Here is a 17,892-nt window from a genome sequence, read left to right as displayed (position 1 = left end):
AGCCTCGGGCGGCCCCGTGATGATGACCATCCGCTCACTGGCCTCGGGACCTTCTGACGGGGCGATCTGGGGAGGGATGGGGGCCCCTGTGAGTGGGGCCAGAGGAGGCCACGGAGATGCTGTGAGGGCTGGAGCCCCTCTGCTGGGAGGACAGGCTGAGAGTTGGGGTTGTTCAGCCTGGAGCAGGCGCCGGCCAGGGGGGCTTCGTACAGACCCGAGAGGTACGCCGAGGAGCTCTATGGTGGGAGAGAAAATGAGAGTCAGTGATGGCCCCAGCGTGCCAGACCTTTCCCAGCCACCCCCAGCCCGACGCAGAGCAGCGTGCCACCACTGTGAGCCTGGCAGGGACACGGGGACAACCCTTCAAGCCCTGAAACCCTGGGGTGATGTGCAGCCCCATCCCAGCGCGATGGGGCTGGGAGGCGGATGGGGGGTCCCAGTTACTCCCAGTCCCTCCCCACTGCCACGTTTCCACCCATGTCTTGCCTTTGTAGGGGAAAACCAGGACACAACTCTCTCCCGCTCTGCGTTCCAGCAAGTGCAATCAGATGCTACCTGCAAACCACCATTTATCACATGGAGAAGGAGCAGACCCAGCTCCCCTGCCCATGCTGGACGCCGCTCTCGCTCCCAGCCCTCTAGTTAAACCCGCTGCGCCGAGGTTGTGCTCCCTCTCACATTGAGCCCATGCTCCCCGTGTCCACCCTCTGCTTCTGGCCACGGGCTGCTCCATGGCTCCTACACCAACATGTCCTCTCCTGCCCAGACACTCCTCAACGCCAGCGTGGACACTGCACCTCCTCACTTCCCTCCCTTCACCAGGAGCCTCATTCCTTCTCCTCCATCCTTGCCAGGTCTCTACAGCTCCACAGTTGAAGCTAATGCCACCGGCCCCAGGTCCTGCTGAGGATGCAGTCAGAAATGACCACTCCACGGTGTGAAACGTAAAGTACTTGGGTGGAAGGAGCAGAGGCCTCACCAGGGTGGCTTCAAAAAGGTCCCACAAAGCTTTGGGGTGAAGGACGTCCCACCAAAGGCTGCCCTTTGGGACACCTGCCCAGCTCTTCTCCAGCACACCAACAAACGCTCAACCAGACGGTTCCCCAAGGCCGCGCTTGCTCGGGCCGTCGCTGCAGGCAGAGCATCCCCCTGCACAGCCAGACCAACCGACCCTTCTCAGTGCCCTCCGGGGCCACCGCGCACATCACACTCACGCCCCTCCGCACCACCAGCCTGGCACTCACCCTTCTCCTCCGACCGCTCTGCTGCTGGCGTTGCCAGGAGAAGAAAACAGCACAAGTAAATGAACCTGCGCGAAACTAGAAGTTAAAGAGGACCAGCCAGTAAGGATAAAACAATATCCCGTATCTTATGAGGGGAGGAAAGGTCTAAAACCAGTAATTGATTCATTGTTGAAGGATGGATTGTTGGAACCCTGGATGTCACCTTACAATAGTCCAATTCTACCGGTCAGGATGGCTGAGGGGAGATAGAGATTAGTCGCAGACCTACGAGAAGTCAATAAACGAGTACAGACTCAGCAGCCTGTGGTTTCGAACCCATATACCCTCCTGAGTAAAATATCGCATAATCATAAATGGTTTAGTGTAATAGACCTTAAAGATGCCTTTTGGGCCTGTCCGTTAGCAGAGGAGAGTAGAAACTTATTTGCCTTTGAATGGGAAGATCCGGACACCGGGAGGAAGCAGCAACTCTGCTGGACCTCCCTGCCTCAAGGGTTCACAGAATCCCCAAATCTATTTGGACAGATGCTAGAGAAAATTTTAGCGGAGTTCCAGGCAGAACCCGCAGTAAGAATCTTGCAATATGGAAATGATCTGTTGGTATCGGGAGAGAAAGAGCAGAAAGTCAGAAAGAGACATCGATACGTTTGCTGAATTTTTTAGGAGAACAAGGATTAAGAGTGTCAAAGGCAAAACTGCAGTTTGTACAAAAGGAAGTAAGGTATTTAGAGCATTTAATTAGTGGAGGAAAAAGAGAAATCAATCCAGAACGAATTTCTGGGATTACAGCTTTAAGTGTCCCAAGAACAAAAAGAGAAATAAGGAAGATTTTAGGGTTACTAGGGTACTGTAGACTATGGGTTGAGGGATACACTCAATTAGTAAAATTTCTGTATGACAAACTAGTAAAAGAAGGTCCAATACAGTGGACAGAAGACAAACAGGAGCCATTACAAAAACTGAAGCAGAAGCTAATAAAAGCCCTGGTTTTAGCCCTCCCCTCCCTAGAAAAAAAAAAAAAAGAAACCAAAATCATTTCACCTTCTTGTAAACGTGGCAGAAGGGATAGCGCATGGAGTCCTAATGGAGGGACGGGGCGGAAAAAGGAAACCAGTGGCATACCTATCCAAATTAATGGACCCAGTACGTGGGGGTGGCCCACATGCATGCAGGCAGTGGCGGGGACCGAGGCAGTCCCAGGCGACCGAGCTACCAGCACCTGAAACACCCCATCTCTTCAGCGATGGAGCAAACCTTCTTCTGTGGGTACTCTGCTATTCCAGCACCACGTTTGGCAGGTGGTCGAGGAGGAACGATGAGAGTGGCCACACTGCACAGACAACTGGAGGAATGGTTGGGGTCCGTGTGGGCAGAGGCATCTAGCAGGGCCAGCAGTGCCCTGGAAGCCGCATCAGTAATGCCATGGCGGTCCCAGGCGACCGAGCTACCAGCACCTGAAACACCAAATCTCTTCAGCGATGGAGCAAACCTGGGAGGAGAGGGAGGAAGTGACCTGGGGTGGGTCCCTTGTTTGGGAGGAGAGACAAGGGAGGAGAAAGGGAGGAGTCAAGGAAGATGAGGGGGATGTTCAAGCAGGGAAAATGGAGACAAGGGGGGATCAATCCCCCGTTAACTACACCTGAAATCAAGCTCTTCCTTCTGGGACTGAGAGCCCTGTTGGCTTCTCACTCTTTGCTGTGGTCAGCAATTTCTCTTGTCACGCTCAGGAGTTTCACACCGTCTGTTCGATTAGCTACAGCTTACGCTGGGCCCTAATCTCCAGCTGAGTGCCTTAATGCATACCCCCAAAGTTGTCTGCAGGTCACATCACTGTTTCTTATCCTCCATGTGCCAGTCTTCTCCACCCCATGGTGGCTCTGAGCACCCTCCTCTCTGACCAGGCACCGTTTCAGCCCTTGGGAGTCATTCTCCCTTCGTGCCCTGCTGTCTGCCTGCAGCCTCATTGGCAGGCGCCGGGCATGCAAGTCCTTGCCTTGCACCGGAGACTGAATTGGACTCAAGCACGCTCAGCTGTGAAAATCAGGAACTTTATTTCTACAACCGAGTCAACATCAGCCCTTCTGTGCTCAGAGGAGCGCGGGCAGGACAGAGCAGGCCTTGGCACTGAGGCTGCCTTTGGCTCAGCAGGCATTGCCCCGGAAGGAAATGGTCGTGGAACAGCGCAGCCTGCTCTGGAGCCTGTTTGTCATGCTGCTCGAGTCTTTTTCCCCCACAGGACCTGCAGCAGCTCCTGCAGCAGCTTAAAAAATTCCACCAGCTTCTGGCGTGGAAATGGACATGGTGCAAACCCGCCCGACTGTGTGGGTATTGGCCTTGGCCTCTGATAGGGGGTTGAAGTAAAGACTGGCTGTGGTGTTGTAGTAGCCGATGGTGCTGGGCGCAGTCCCATCTGGACCAGGATCCAGTCGTAGAAGTGCTGGGTGGAGGTGTAGACTCCGGGCCGTTTGGCTCTGGCACAGCCTCTCCCCCAGCTGGTCACCCCAACAAGCCAGAAGTAGTCCGCGTTGTTGTCTTTGCACACCAGGGGACCACCACTGTCACCCTGCAGGGGAGGAGAGAGGGTTGAGGTGGTGTTGGGTGGCCGCTGTCAGCGCTCTGGCCGGCTCCTTCTCTCTCCCAGCACCTGCCAGAGCTCTGCTCACTGCACACAACGGCGCTGCTCCGGCGCTGGAGCCTACAGAGCCTCGTGTGGGAGGGGGTGGAGGGCCTGTAAGGTCGGGCGCTCTCTCATCTCTGCACAGTGCTCCCAGCTGTGTGGAAGGGGGATGCTTTGGGATCTGGACCTATGGGCTGCCGGGAGCACAGGATGGGCTTTCTGGGCAGCGTCCCCGGGCTCTGGGACAAGGCGGGCACTGGGCAAGGACCTGCAGCTGGGGAAGGGGAGGTGAGCCCCAGCAGCACTGGAGACCCAGCGGTGGCAGGGTGACTTGCCAGGCCAAGCACGTGCCGGGCGATGTTTGGGCGTTGCGAGAGGGCTGCCGGTGCTGCTGAGGCTTGACTTGCAGCATGTCCTACCTGGCAGGTGTCGATGCCACCCTGCGGATAGCCAGCACACAGGTTGTGGCTGTGGATGGCCCCTCTGTACCACCCGCTGCTGTTGCAGAGGTTGACATCAATGAGCTGGACCTTGGCCTCCTGCAGGACATCCGTTGACCCTGCAGCTGTGAGCACAGAAAGCAATGAAGCCCCAGCAGCTCCCCCCCTGCCTGGGTGAACCCCTTCCCTAGGGCTTGGCTTTGCGTCCTGAAGGCACTGTGCCCGTGTTTCCCCTCTGTCTGACTTTGGGCGGTGGGTCAGCCCATTCTCTCCGGAGGCATACGTCCCCGCAGCCTGACTGCGGCTTTCGCCTCCGCTCTCGGGAAGCCCAACCCCTCTCCCCAGTGTGCCGAGCTTGCACTCAGGACACCAGCACTTTTGGGGAACTCACATCTTGCAGTGGTGGCGCCCCAACCGCTGACGTAGCAGGTGTGCAGCTCTGACACTCTCAGTGAGGCGTCGGGCACACAGGCAAGCTGGGTGTAGGAGTTGCACTGGACCGGCTGGTCCAGCTCCAGCAGGGCGATGTCGTTCCTCTGCGTGATATTCCTGTAGTGCTCGTGAACCAGCAGCCGCTTAATATGGCGCACTTGGGCCTCGGGGCCCAGCCGAGTCAACTGGGTGGCCCCGATCACCACGCGCCACATGCTGATGTGCCTGGAAGGCAGATGGAGAGGGGGGTCAGAGGGAGCGGAGCCACGCGCTGCAGCAGCCCCGCCGTTCCCTGCCTTCTGCTTCCCAAGGCAGAGAGGAGAGCAGTGCCACGCAGGCTGCCACCGCCCTGGCATGCCTTAGGCACGAGCCATGTGGCGCTGGAGGCTGCTAGGAAGCAGTGGCCCGAGCCCAGCCTTCTCCTGAGCACTCTCTGGGCTGGGCTCGGCAGTGCCCAGGCACTGGGCGTACTGGCAGGAATGGGGATGGGAGTAGCAGGCGGTGCTGCGCGCAGGGCACCCGCGAGGGTGGTGGGGACAGCCCCCTTCCCTGGCCCTCCTTACCTGGCCTCGATGAAGCAGTGTGCCGCCGTGAGGACCCACTGTGGGCTGATGAGGGACCCTCCGCAGATGTGCCCCGTGCCTGCTTCCCAGGGGTCCTGGATGCTGACGATCCAGGGCCAGGCTCCTGGACGGGCATTGGTGCCACCCACCACGCGCGACATGCCGTACTGGTAAGCCATGGGCCGGAGCCCGCAGGTCCCTCTGTAACCAGAAACTCATGACTGTCCTGCTCCACGGCGTGCTGCGCTTCAGGCTGAAGGTCAGCCCTCTTCCCTCCCCACAAGGCGCTGCACGGACAGCAGGGCCAGGGAACCCCCTGGGGCGGGCGGGCGGGCGCCCCTGTTTCTGCCTGAGCCCCGCAGAGGAGCTGTGCCAGCAGCCGGGGTGCTGGCCAGGATCTGAGGCTCCCAGGCGGGGTTGGGGAAGCTGTGGCCACGGGGGACAAGCGGGCTCCCTCCAGTGAACCCCATCAGGGTTGCCCAAGCTCCCCCCCAGAGCCTGGGGCCACTTACCCACAGCTGTCCCACGCGCCTTGCACAGGCCAGCACAGGGCCAGCAGGACGACGACGAGGAGCAGTTTCATTGCTGCCAGTGGCGGCACGTGGCACCTGCAAGAAGCGAACCGAGGGCCTGTCGCCACCAGTGCCGCAGCCGACGTAGTGCCCGCAGTGCTCACGCTGCCCACAGTGCTCTTGTTCCCGGGGCTGATGTCACAGTCGCTGGTTCCGGGCACCGGGCCCGGTGGCCTCTTGGCAGAAGGGGGGGCGCCATGGGGGGTTCCCGGCAGGAGGGGAGGCAGAAGCCGGCATGGGACACCCCCGACAGACCCCCGCTGAACGCTCTGCCTGCGGGACGAGGCTGTGCAGGCCCCGCGGCAGGCACCAGCGCCTGGCTGCGAGCGCTGCCTGCTGACAGCTGGCAGCAAAAAACCCCGTGTGGCATCGCGGCCTCTTGGGGAAGTTCACTGCCACCCCGCTCTCTGCAGCCCTGTGCCACCAGGGCCTTCCCAAAACACATACACCAGAGAACAGAACAGAACTGCTACAGGCAGCACGCACCTTTTTGGGTGTTGAGGGGCCCATCTGGCTACAGCCGCAGCAGGCAAGCGGTGATGCGCAAGCCAAATAAGCCAGGCGTACCCAAGCGGTGCCAACCTTCCTGCACAAAGCACGGTGAAAGGCAGGTGCAGCACAGTCCACACGGGCTATGTCAGCCACAGCAGCACCCTCCGGCAGGCTTTCTGTCCTTGCTGTCGCTGAGTTAGAGTGCTGCTCTGGGACAACACTGACAAGGGCAGTTGTGGCACCTGCTTTGCATGGCCAAAGACACGCAACGTTAAGCTCTAGACAGAGAAGGATGCTCCCGCTCTCAGCCCCACGGGCCATTCTCCATGGCTTGGGTAAACCCTTGTCATGGCTTAACCCCCACCACGCAGCCGCTCGCTTACCCCCTCTTCCCCCCGCAAGGGACAAGAGGGAGAAAAGGAGGGCAAAGGAAAAAAATCTCCTGGGTTGAGACAAAGACACTTGAATAGAACAATATCAGAGAAAGCAAAATAACACAAGAACAAGAAGAACACCAGGCACTCGCACTGCCCAGAAGCTGGCATCGTCCCGAGCAGTGATGGCGGGTTCCCACCCCCTGGCTAACCCCCATTTATATACTGGGCATGTCATCTATGGTGTGGAGTATTTCATTGGCCATTCCATCGCTCTGTCTGTTCTTCTATGGGAAGCTAAAAAAAAGTCCTTGAATTATGTAAACATCGCTTAACAACAACTAAACCCAATAGCTGTTATTGGCATTCCTGTCACAGCATCCCTAGAAAGAGAAATTGACCCTTGTCCAGCCTAAACCAGGACTCATGGGTCTGCCTTCTACAGCTGTATGGTGGAGCCTTGCGCCCGTGCTGGAGTGCGGGGCAGTCCTGGGAGAAAAGCAGGAGCCGGCCACGTGCGTTGCGTTTGCTGAGCAGGGCTGAGTCCCTGGAGCGCAGAGAGCAGTGGCTTGAAGAATGGCAGCCTCAAAGCTCATGCACGGTGTGGGAGCCTCCTGCTGCCACCCTGCCTTGTGTGGCCGGACGGAAGGCACACAGCTGAGTGCGCAACCTGGTCCCCGAGATGGCAGGGCAGGCTGGCTCTGAAAGTGGGAGAGCTGCTCTCGAGGCCCTCCTTGAGGAGTCTCATGGCTTCACAGGCGCCAGAACCGGGTCCCAAACTGGACTCACTCAAGGCTGCTTTGTTTTCTGAAATGTGACCTGAAGGTGGTGCCCCATATCTGCGTAGAGTAGACAGAAGGAAGCCTTAGAGAAGGCAGCTTGTCTTCCGTGGGTACTCTGCTATTCCAGCACCACGTTTGGCAGGTGGTCGAGGAGGAACGATGAGAGTGGCCACACTGCACAGATAACTGGAGGAACGGTTGGGGTCAGTGTGGGCAGAGGAATCTAGCAGGGACAGCAGTGCCCAGGAAGCCGCATCAGTAACGCCATGGCGGTCCCAGGCGACCGAGCTACCAGCACCTGAAACACCAAATCTCTTCACCGATGGAACAAACCTGGGAGGAGAGGGAGGAAGTGACCTGGGGTGGGTCCCTTGTTTGGGAGGAGAGACAAGGGAGGAGAAAGGGAGGAGTCAAGGAAGATGAGGGGGATGTTCAAGCAGGGAAAATGGAGACAAGGGGGGATCAATCCCCTGAAATCCGGCTCTTCCTTCTGGGACTGAGAGCCCTGTTGGCTTCTCACTCTTTGCTGTGGTCAGCAATTTCTCTTGTCACGCTCAGGAGTTTCACACCGTCTGTTCAATTAGCTACGGCTTACGCTGGGCCCTAATCTCCAGCTGTGTGCCTTAATGCATAGCCCCAAAGTTGTCTGCAGGTCACATCACTGTTTCCTATCCTCCATGTGCCAGTCTTCTGCGTCCCATGGTGGCTCTGAGCACCCTCCTCTCTGACCAGGCACCGTTTCAGCCCTTGGGAGTCACTCTTTCCCTTCGCGCCCTGCTGTCTGCCTGCGGCCTCATTGGCAGGCGCCGGGCATGCAAGTCCTTGCCTTGCACCGGAGACTGAATTGGACTCAAGCACGCTCAGCTGTGAAAATCAGGAACTTTATTTCTACAACCGAGTCAACATCAGCCCTTCTGCGCTCAGAGGAGCGCGGGCAGGACAGAGCAGGCCTTGGCACTGAGGCTGCCTTTGGCTCAGCAGGCATTGCCCCGGAAGGAAATGGTCGTGGAACGGGGCGGCCTGCTCTGGAGCCTCTTCGTCACGCTGCTCAAGCCTTTTTCCCCCACAGGACCTGCAGCAACTCCTGCAGCCGACTAAAGAATTCCACCAGCTTCTGGAGTGGAAATGGGCAGGAGCTAATCGTGCCCGGTGGTGTTGGTGTTGGCCTTGGCCTCTGATAGGGGGTTGAGGCGGTGAGAAAATGACTCCAAGCCCGTGCTGTTGGAGTACCCCTTACTGCTGGGTGCAGTCCCATCTGGACCAGGATCCAGTCGTAGAAGTGCTGGGTGGAGGTGTAGACTCCGGGCCGTTTGGCTCTGGCACAGCCTCTCCCCCAGCTGGTCACCCCAACAAGCCAGAAGTAGTCCGCGTTGTTGTCTTTGCACACCAGGGGACCACCGCTGTCACCCTGCAGGGGAGGAGAGAGGGTTGAGGTGGTGTTGGGTGGCCGCTGTCAGCGCTCTGGCCGGCTCCTTCTCTCTCCCAGCACCTGCCAGAGCTCTGCTCACTGCACACAACGGCTCTGCTCCGGCGCTGGAGCCTACAGAGCCTCGTGTGGGAGGGGGTGGAGGGCCTGTAAGGTCGGGCGCTCTCTCATCTCTGCACAGTGCTCCCGGCTGTGTGGAAGGGGGATGCTTTGGGATCTGGACCTATGGGCTGCCGGGAGCACAGGATGGGCTTTCTGGGCAGCGTCCCCGGGCTCTGGGACAAGGCGGGGACTGGGCAAGGACCTGCAGCTGGGGAAGGGGAGGTGAGCACCAGCAGCAGTGGAGACCCAGCGGTGGCAGGGTGACTTGCCAGGCCAAGCACGTGCCGGGCGATGTTTGGGCGTTGCGAGAGGGCTGCCGGTGCTGCCGGGGCTTGACTTGCAGCACGTCCTACCTGGCAGGTGTCGATGCCACCCTGCGGATAGCCAGCACACAGGTTGTGGCTGTGGATGGCCCCTCTGTACCACCCGCTGCTGTTGCAGAGGTTGACATCAATGAGCTGGACCTTGGCCTCCTGCAGGACATCCGTTGACCCTGCAGCTGTGAGCACAGAAAGCAATGAAGCCCCAGCAGCTCCCCCCCTGCCTGGGTGAACCCCTTCCCTAGGGCTTGGCTTTGCGTCCTGAAGGCACTGTGCCCGTGTTTCCCCTCTGTCTGGCTTTGGGCGGTGGGTCAGCCCATTCTCCCTGGAGGCATATGTCCCCGCAGCCTCACTCCGGCTTTCGCCTCTGCTCTCGGGAAGCCCAACCCCTCTCCCCAGTGTGCCGAGCTTGCACTCAGGACACCAGCACTTTGGGGGAACTCACATCTTGCAGTGGTGGCGCCCCAACCGCTGACGTAGCAGGTGTGCAGCTCTGACACTCTAAGTGAGGCGTCGGGCACACAGGCAAGCTGGGTGTAGTAGTTGCACTGGACCGGCTGGTCCAGCTCCAGCAGGGCGATGTCGTTCCTCTGCGTGATATTCCTGTAGTGCTCGTGAACCAGCAGCCGCTTAATATGGCGCACTTGGGCCTCGGGGCCCAGCCGAGTCAACTGGGTGGCCCCGATCACCACGCGCCACATGCTGATGTGCCTGGAAGGCAGATGGAGAGGGGGGTCAGAGGGAGCGGAGCCACGCGCTGCAGCAGCCCCGCCGTTCCCTGCCTTCTGCTTCCCAAGGCAGAGAGGAGAGCAGTGCCACGCAGGCTGCCACCGCCCTGGCATGCCTTAGGCACGAGCCATGTGGCGCTGGAGGCTGCTAGGAAGCAGTGGCCCGAGCCCAGCCTTCTCCTGAGCAGTCTCTGGGCTGGGCTCGGCAGTGCCCAGGCACTGGGCGTACTGGCAGGAACGGGGATGGGAGTAGCAGGCGGTGCTGCACGCAGGGCACCCGCGAGGGTGGTGGGGACAGCCCCCTTCCCTGGCCCTCCTTACCTGGCCTCGATGAAGCAGTGTGCCGCCGTGAGGACCCACTGTGGGCTGATGAGGGACCCTCCGCAGATGTGCCCCGTGCCTGCTTCCCAGGGGTCCTGGATGCTGACGATCCAGGGCCAGGCTCCTGGACGGGCATTGGTGCCACCCACCACGCGCGACATGCCGTACTGGTAAGCCATGGGCCGGAGCCCGCAGGTCCCTCTGTAACCAGAAACTCATGACTGTCCTGCTCCACGGCGTGCTGCGCTTCAGGCTGAAGGTCAGCCCTCTTCCCTCCCCACAAGGCGCTGCACGGACAGCAGGGCCAGGGAACCCCCTGGGGCGGGCGTGCGTGCGCCCCTGTTTCTGCCTGAGCCCCGCAGAGGAGCTGTGCCAGCAGCCGGGGTGCTGGCCAGGATCTGAGGCTCCCAGGCGGGGTTGGGGAAGCTGTGGCCACGGGGGACAAGCGGGCTCCCTCCAGTGAACCCCATCAGGGTTGCCCAAGCTCCCCCCCAGAGCCTGGGGCCACTTACCCACAGCTGTCCCACGCGCCTTGCACAGGCCAGCACAGGGCCAGCAGGACGACGACGAGGAGCAGTTTCATTGCTGCCAGTGGCGGCACGTGGCACCTGCAAGAAGCGAACCGAGGGCCTGTCGCCACCAGTGCCGCAGCCGACGTAGTGCCCGCAGTGCTCACGCTGCCCACAGTGCTCTTGTTCCCGGGGCTGATGTCACAGTCGCTGGTTCCGGGCACCGGGCCCGGTGGCCTCTTGGCAGAAGGGGGGGCGCCATGGGGGGTTCCCGGCAGGAGGGGAGGCAGAAGCCGGCATGGGACACCCCCGACAGACCCCCGCTGAACGCTCTGCCTGCGGGACGAGGCTGTGCAGGCCCCGCGGCAGGCAGCAGCGCCTGGCTGCGAGCGCTGCCTGCTGACAGCTGGCAGCAAAAAACCCCGTGTGGCATCGCGGCCTCTTGGGGAAGTTCACTGCCACCCCGCTCTCTGCAGCCCTGTGCCACCAGGGCCTTCCCAAAACACATACACCAGAGAACAGAACAGAACTGCTACAGGCAGCACGCACCTTTTTGGGTGTTGAGGGGCCCATCTGGCTACAGCCGCAGCAGGCAAGCGGTGATGCGCAAGCCAAATAAGCCAGGCGTACCCAAGCGGTGCCAACCTTCCCGCACAAAGCACGGTGAAAGGCAGGTGCAGCACAGTCCACACGGGCTATGTCAGCCACAGCAGCACCCTCCGGCAGGCTTTCTGTCCTTGCTGTCGCTGAGTTAGAGTGCTGCTCTGGGACAACACTGACAAGGGCAGTTGTGGCACCTGCTTTGCATGGCCAAAGACACGCAACGTTAAGCTCTAGACAGAGAAGGATGCTCCCGCTCTCAGCCCCACGGGCCATTCTCCATGGCTTGGGTAAACCCTTGTCATGGCTTAACCCCCACCACGCAGCCGCTCGCTTACCCCCTCTTCCCCCCGCAAGGGACAAGAGGGAGAAAAGGAGGGCAAAGGAAAAAAATCTCCTGGGTTGAGACAAAGACACTTGAATAGAACAATATCAGAGAAAGCAAAATAACACAAGAACAAGAAGAACACCAGGCACTCGCACTGCCCAGAAGCTGGCATCGTCCCGAGCAGTGATGGCGGGTTCCCACCCCCTGGCTAACCCCCATTTATATACTGGGCATGTCATCTATGGTGTGGAGTATTTCATTGGCCATTCCATCGCTCTGTCTGTTCTTCTATGGGAAGCTAAAAAAAAGTCCTTGAATTATGTAAACATCGCTTAACAACAACTAAACCCAATAGCTGTTATTGGCATTCCTGTCACAGCATCCCTAGAAAGAGAAATTGACCCTTGTCCAGCCTAAACCAGGACTCATGGGTCTGCCTTCTACAGCTGTATGGTGGAGCCTTGCGCCCGTGCTGGAGTGCGGGGCAGTCCTGGGAGAAAAGCAGGAGCCGGCCACGTGCGTTGCGTTTGCTGAGCAGGGCTGAGTCCCTGGAGCGCAGAGAGCAGTGGCTTGAAGAATGGCAGCCTCAAAGCTCATGCACGGTGTGGGAGCCTCCTGCTGCCACCCTGCCTTGTGTGGCCGGACGGAAGGCACACAGCTGAGTGCGCAACCTGGTCCCCGAGATGGCAGGGCAGGCTGGCTCTGAAAGTGGGAGAGCTGCTCTCGAGGCCCTCCTTGAGGAGTCTCATGGCTTCACAGGCGCCAGAACCGGGCCCCAAACTGGACTCACTCAAGGCTGCTTTGTTTTCTGAAATGTGACCTGAAGGTGGTGCCCCATATCTGCGTAGAGTAGACAGAAGGAAGCCTTAGAGAAGGCAGCTTGTCTTCCGTGGGTACTCTGCTATTCCAGCACCACGTTTGGCAGGTGGTCGAGGAGGAACGATGAGAGTGGCCACACTGCACAGATAACTGGAGGAACGGTTGGGGTCAGTGTGGGCAGAGGAATCTAGCAGGGACAGCAGTGCCCAGGAAGCCGCATCAGTAACGCCATGGCGGTCCCAGGCGACCGAGCTACCAGCACCTGAAACACCAAATCTCTTCACCGATGGAACAAACCTGGGAGGAGAGGGAGGAAGTGACCTGGGGTGGGTCCCTTGTTTGGGAGGAGAGACAAGGGAGGAGAAAGGGAGGAGTCAAGGAAGATGAGGGGGATGTTCAAGCAGGGAAAATGGAGACAAGGGGGGATCAATCCCCTGAAATCCGGCTCTTCCTTCTGGGACTGAGAGCCCTGTTGGCTTCTCACTCTTTGCTGTGGTCAGCAATTTCTCTTGTCACGCTCAGGAGTTTCACACCGTCTGTTCAATTAGCTACGGCTTACGCTGGGCCCTAATCTCCAGCTGTGTGCCTTAATGCATAGCCCCAAAGTTGTCTGCAGGTCACATCACTGTTTCCTATCCTCCATGTGCCAGTCTTCTGCGTCCCATGGTGGCTCTGAGCACCCTCCTCTCTGACCAGGCACCGTTTCAGCCCCTGGGAGTCACTCTCCCTTCGTGCCCTGCTGTCTGCCTGCGGCCTCATTGGCAGGCGCCGGGCATGCAAGTCCTTGCCTTGCACCGGAGACTGAATTGGACTCAAGCACGCTCAGCTGTGAAAATCAGGAACTTTATTTCTACAACCGAGTCAACATCAGCCCTTCTGCGCTCAGAGGAGCGCGGGCAGGACAGAGCAGGCCTTGGCACTGAGGATGCCTTTGGCTCAGCAGGCATTGCCCCGGAAGGAAATGGTCGTGGAACAGGGCGGCCTGCTCTGGAGCCTCTTCGTCACGCTGCTCAAGCCTTTTTCCCCCACAGGACCTGCAGCAACTCCTGCAGCCGACTAAAGAATTCCACCAGCTTCTGGAGTGGAAATGGGCAGGAGCTAATCGTGCCCGGTGGTGTTGGTGTTGGCCTTGGCCTCTGATAGGGGGTTGAGGCGGTGAGAAAATGACTCCAAGCCCGTGCTGTTGGAGTACCCCTTACTGCTGGGTGCAGTCCCATCTGGACCAGGATCCAGTCGTAGAAGTGCTGGGTGGAGGTGTAGACTCCGGGCCGTTTGGCTCTGGCACAGCCTCTCCCCCAGCTGGTCACCCCAACAAGCCAGAAGTAGTCCGCGTTGTTGTCTTTGCACACCAGGGGACCACCACTGTCACCCTGCAGGGGAGGAGAGAGGGTTGAGGTGGTGGTGGGTGGCCGCTGTCAGCGCTCTGGCCGGCTCCTTCTCTCTCCCAGCACCTGCCAGAGCTCTGCTCACTGCACACAACGGCGCTGCTCCGGCGCTGGAGCCTACAGAGCCTCGTGTGGGAGGGGGTGGAGGGCCTGTAAGGTCGGGCGCTCTCTCATCTCTGCACAGTGCTCCCGGCTGTGTGGAAGGGGGATGCTTTGGGATCTGGACCTATGGGCTGCCGGGAGCACAGGATGGGCTTTCTGGGCAGCGTCCCCGGGCTCTGGGACAAGGCGGGGACTGGGCAAGGACCTGCAGCTGGGGAAGGGGAGGTGAGCACCAGCAGCAGTGGAGACCCAGCGGTGGCAGGGTGACTTGCCAGGCCAAGCACGTGCCGGGCGATGTTTGGGCGTTGCGAGAGGGCTGCCGGTGCTGCCGAGGCTTGACTTGCAGCACGTCCTACCTGGCAGGTGTCGATGCCACCCTGCGGATAGCCAGCACACAGGTTGTGGCTGTGGATGGCCCCTCTGTACCACCCGCTGCTGTTGCAGAGGTTGACATCAATGAGCTGGACCTTGGCCTCCTGCAGGACATCCGTTGACCCTGCAGCTGTGAGCACAGAAAGCAATGAAGCCCCAGCAGCTCCCCCCCTGCCTGGGTGAACCCCTTCCCTAGGGCTTGGCTTTGCGTCCTGAAGGCACTGTGCCCGTGTTTCCCCTCTGTCTGGCTTTGGGCGGTGGGTCAGCCCATTCTCCCTGGAGGCATATGTCCCCGCAGCCTCACTCCGGCTTTCGCCTCTGCTCTCGGGAAGCCCAACCCCTCTCCCCAGTGTGCCGAGCTTGCACTCAGGACACCAGCACTTTGGGGGAACTCACATCTTGCAGTGGTGGCGCCCCAACCGCTGACGTAGCAGGTGTGCAGCTCTGACACTCTAAGTGAGGCGTCGGGCACACAGGCAAGCTGGGTGTAGTAGTTGCACTGGACCGGCTGGTCCAGCTCCAGCAGGGCGATGTCGTTCCTCTGCGTGATATTCCTGTAGTGCTCGTGAACCAGCAGCCGCTTAATATGGCGCACTTGGGCCTCGGGGCCCAGCCGAGTCAACTGGGTGGCCCCGATCACCACGCGCCACATGCTGATGTGCCTGGAAGGCAGATGGAGAGGGGGGTCAGAGGGAGCGGAGCCACGCGCTGCAGCAGCCCCGCCGTTCCCTGCCTTCTGCTTCCCAAGGCAGAGAGGAGAGCAGTGCCACGCAGGCTGCCACCGCCCTGGCATGCCTTAGGCACGAGCCATGTGGCGCTGGAGGCTGCTAGGAAGCAGTGGCCCGAGCCCAGCCTTCTCCTGAGCAGTCTCTGGGCTGGGCTCGGCAGTGCCCAGGCACTGGGCGTACTGGCAGGAACGGGGATGGGAGTAGCAGGCGGTGCTGCACGCAGGGCACCCGCGAGGGTGGTGGGGACAGCCCCCTTCCCTGGCCCTCCTTACCTGGCCTCGATGAAGCAGTGTGCCGCCGTGAGGACCCACTGTGGGCTGATGAGGGACCCTCCGCAGATGTGCCCCGTGCCTGCTTCCCAGGGGTCCTGGATGCTGACGATCCAGGGCCAGGCTCCTGGACGGGCATTGGTGCCACCCACCACGCGCGACATGCCGTACTGGTAAGCCATGGGCCGGAGCCCGCAGGTCCCTCTGTAACCAGAAACTCATGACTGTCCTGCTCCACGGCGTGCTGCGCTTCAGGCTGAAGGTCAGCCCTCTTCCCTCCCCACAAGGCGCTGCACGGACAGCAGGGCCAGGGAACCCCCTGGGGCGGGCGTGCGTGCGCCCCTGTTTCTGCCTGAGCCCCGCAGAGGAGCTGTGCCAGCAGCCGGGGTGCTGGCCAGGATCTGAGGCTCCCAGGCGGGGTTGGGGAAGCTGTGGCCACGGGGGACAAGCGGGCTCCCTCCAGTGAACCCCATCAGGGTTGCCCAAGCTCCCCCCCAGAGCCTGGGGCCACTTACCCACAGCTGTCCCACGCGCCTTGCACAGGCCAGCACAGGGCCAGCAGGACGACGACGAGGAGCAGTTTCATTGCTGCCAGTGGCGGCACGTGGCACCTGCAAGAAGCGAACCGAGGGCCTGTCGCCACCAGTGCCGCAGCCGACGTAGTGCCCGCAGTGCTCACGCTGCCCACAGTGCTCTTGTTCCCGGGGCTGATGTCACAGTCGCTGGTTCCGGGCACCGGGCCCGGTGGCCTCTTGGCAGAAGGGGGGGCGCCATGGGGGGTTCCCGGCAGGAGGGGAGGCAGAAGCCGGCATGGGACACCCCCGACAGACCCCCGCTGAACGCTCTGCCTGCGGGACGAGGCTGTGCAGGCCCCGCGGCAGGCAGCAGCGCCTGGCTGCGAGCGCTGCCTGCTGACAGCTGGCAGCAAAAAACCCCGTGTGGCATCGCGGCCTCTTGGGGAAGTTCACTGCCACCCCGCTCTCTGCAGCCCTGTGCCACCAGGGCCTTCCCAAAACACATACACCAGAGAACAGAACAGAACTGCTACAGGCAGCACGCACCTTTTTGGGTGTTGAGGGGCCCATCTGGCTACAGCCGCAGCAGGCAAGCGGTGATGCGCAAGCCAAATAAGCCAGGCGTACCCAAGCGGTGCCAACCTTCCCGCACAAAGCACGGTGAAAGGCAGGTGCAGCACAGTCCACACGGGCTATGTCAGCCACAGCAGCACCCTCCGGCAGGCTTTCTGTCCTTGCTGTCGCTGAGTTAGAGTGCTGCTCTGGGACAACACTGACAAGGGCAGTTGTGGCACCTGCTTTGCATGGCCAAAGACACGCAACGTTAAGCTCTAGACAGAGAAGGATGCTCCCGCTCTCAGCCCCACGGGCCATTCTCCATGGCTTGGGTAAACCCTTGTCATGGCTTAACCCCCACCACGCAGCCGCTCGCTTACCCCCTCTTCCCCCCGCAAGGGACAAGAGGGAGAAAAGGAGGGCAAAGGAAAAAAATCTCCTGGGTTGAGACAAAGACACTTGAATAGAACAATATCAGAGAAAGCAAAATAACACAAGAACAAGAAGAACACCAGGCACTCGCACTGCCCAGAAGCTGGCATCGTCCCGAGCAGTGATGGCGGGTTCCCACCCCCTGGCTAACCCCCATTTATATACTGGGCATGTCATCTATGGTGTGGAGTATTTCATTGGCCATTCCATCGCTCTGTCTGTTCTTCTATGGGAAGCTAAAAAAAAGTCCTTGAATTATGTAAACATCGCTTAACAACAACTAAACCCAATAGCTGTTATTGGCATTCCTGTCACAGCATCCCTAGAAAGAGAAATTGACCCTTGTCCAGCCTAAACCAGGACTCATGGGTCTGCCTTCTACAGCTGTATGGTGGAGCCTTGCGCCCGTGCTGGAGTGCGGGGCAGTCCTGGGAGAAAAGCAGGAGCCGGCCACGTGCGTTGCGTTTGCTGAGCAGGGCTGAGTCCCTGGAGCGCAGAGAGCAGTGGCTTGAAGAATGGCAGCGTCAAAGCTCATGCACGGTGTGGGAGCCTCCTGCTGCCACCCTGCCTTGTGTGGCCGGACGGAAGGCACACAGCTGAGTGCGCAACCTGGTCCCCGAGATGGCAGGGCAGGCTGGCTCTGAAAGTGGGAGAGCTGCTCTCGAGGCCCTCCTTGAGGAGTCTCATGGCTTCACAGGCGCCAGAACCGGGCCCCAAACTGGACTCACTCAAGGCTGCTTTGTTTTCTGAAATGTGACCTGAAGGTGGTGCCCCATATCTGCGTAGAGTAGACAGAAGGAAGCCTTAGAGAAGGCAGCTTGTCTTCCGTGGGTACTCTGCTATTCCAGCACCACGTTTGGCAGGT

The 17,892-nt window shown here is 60.1% G+C and overlaps 1 protein-coding gene across 1 annotated transcript in view; it reads right to left on the bottom strand.

Moving 5' to 3' along the window:
- Window positions 1-3,450: 3,450 nt before the first annotated feature.
- The window catches only part of LOC309684663 (transmembrane protease serine 9-like), a gene marked incomplete at both ends in the record, with an annotated part of 29,204 nt that continues 14,762 nt past the window's right edge, over window positions 3,451-17,892 (bottom strand). The window contains 9 exons of the mRNA XM_082500530.1: window positions 3,451-3,807; window positions 4,281-4,426; window positions 4,693-4,890; window positions 8,747-8,924; window positions 9,398-9,537; window positions 9,795-10,014; window positions 13,869-14,039; window positions 14,513-14,652; window positions 14,910-15,129. Coding sequence (XP_082356656.1) covers window positions 3,451-3,807; window positions 4,281-4,426; window positions 4,693-4,890; window positions 8,747-8,924; window positions 9,398-9,537; window positions 9,795-10,014; window positions 13,869-14,039; window positions 14,513-14,652; window positions 14,910-15,129 — 1,770 coding nt within the window. The remainder of the gene's footprint in view (window positions 3,808-4,280; window positions 4,427-4,692; window positions 4,891-8,746; window positions 8,925-9,397; window positions 9,538-9,794; window positions 10,015-13,868; window positions 14,040-14,512; window positions 14,653-14,909; window positions 15,130-17,892) is intronic.

Source organism: Vanellus vanellus (assembly GCF_965231255.1).
Source record: "Vanellus vanellus genome assembly, contig: HAP1_SCAFFOLD_66, whole genome shotgun sequence".
In the NCBI taxonomy this organism is placed as follows: Eukaryota; Metazoa; Chordata; class Aves; order Charadriiformes; family Charadriidae; genus Vanellus; species Vanellus vanellus.
Note: the sequence above shows the minus strand (reverse complement) of the source record. Positions and strands in the feature narration are given on the sequence as shown.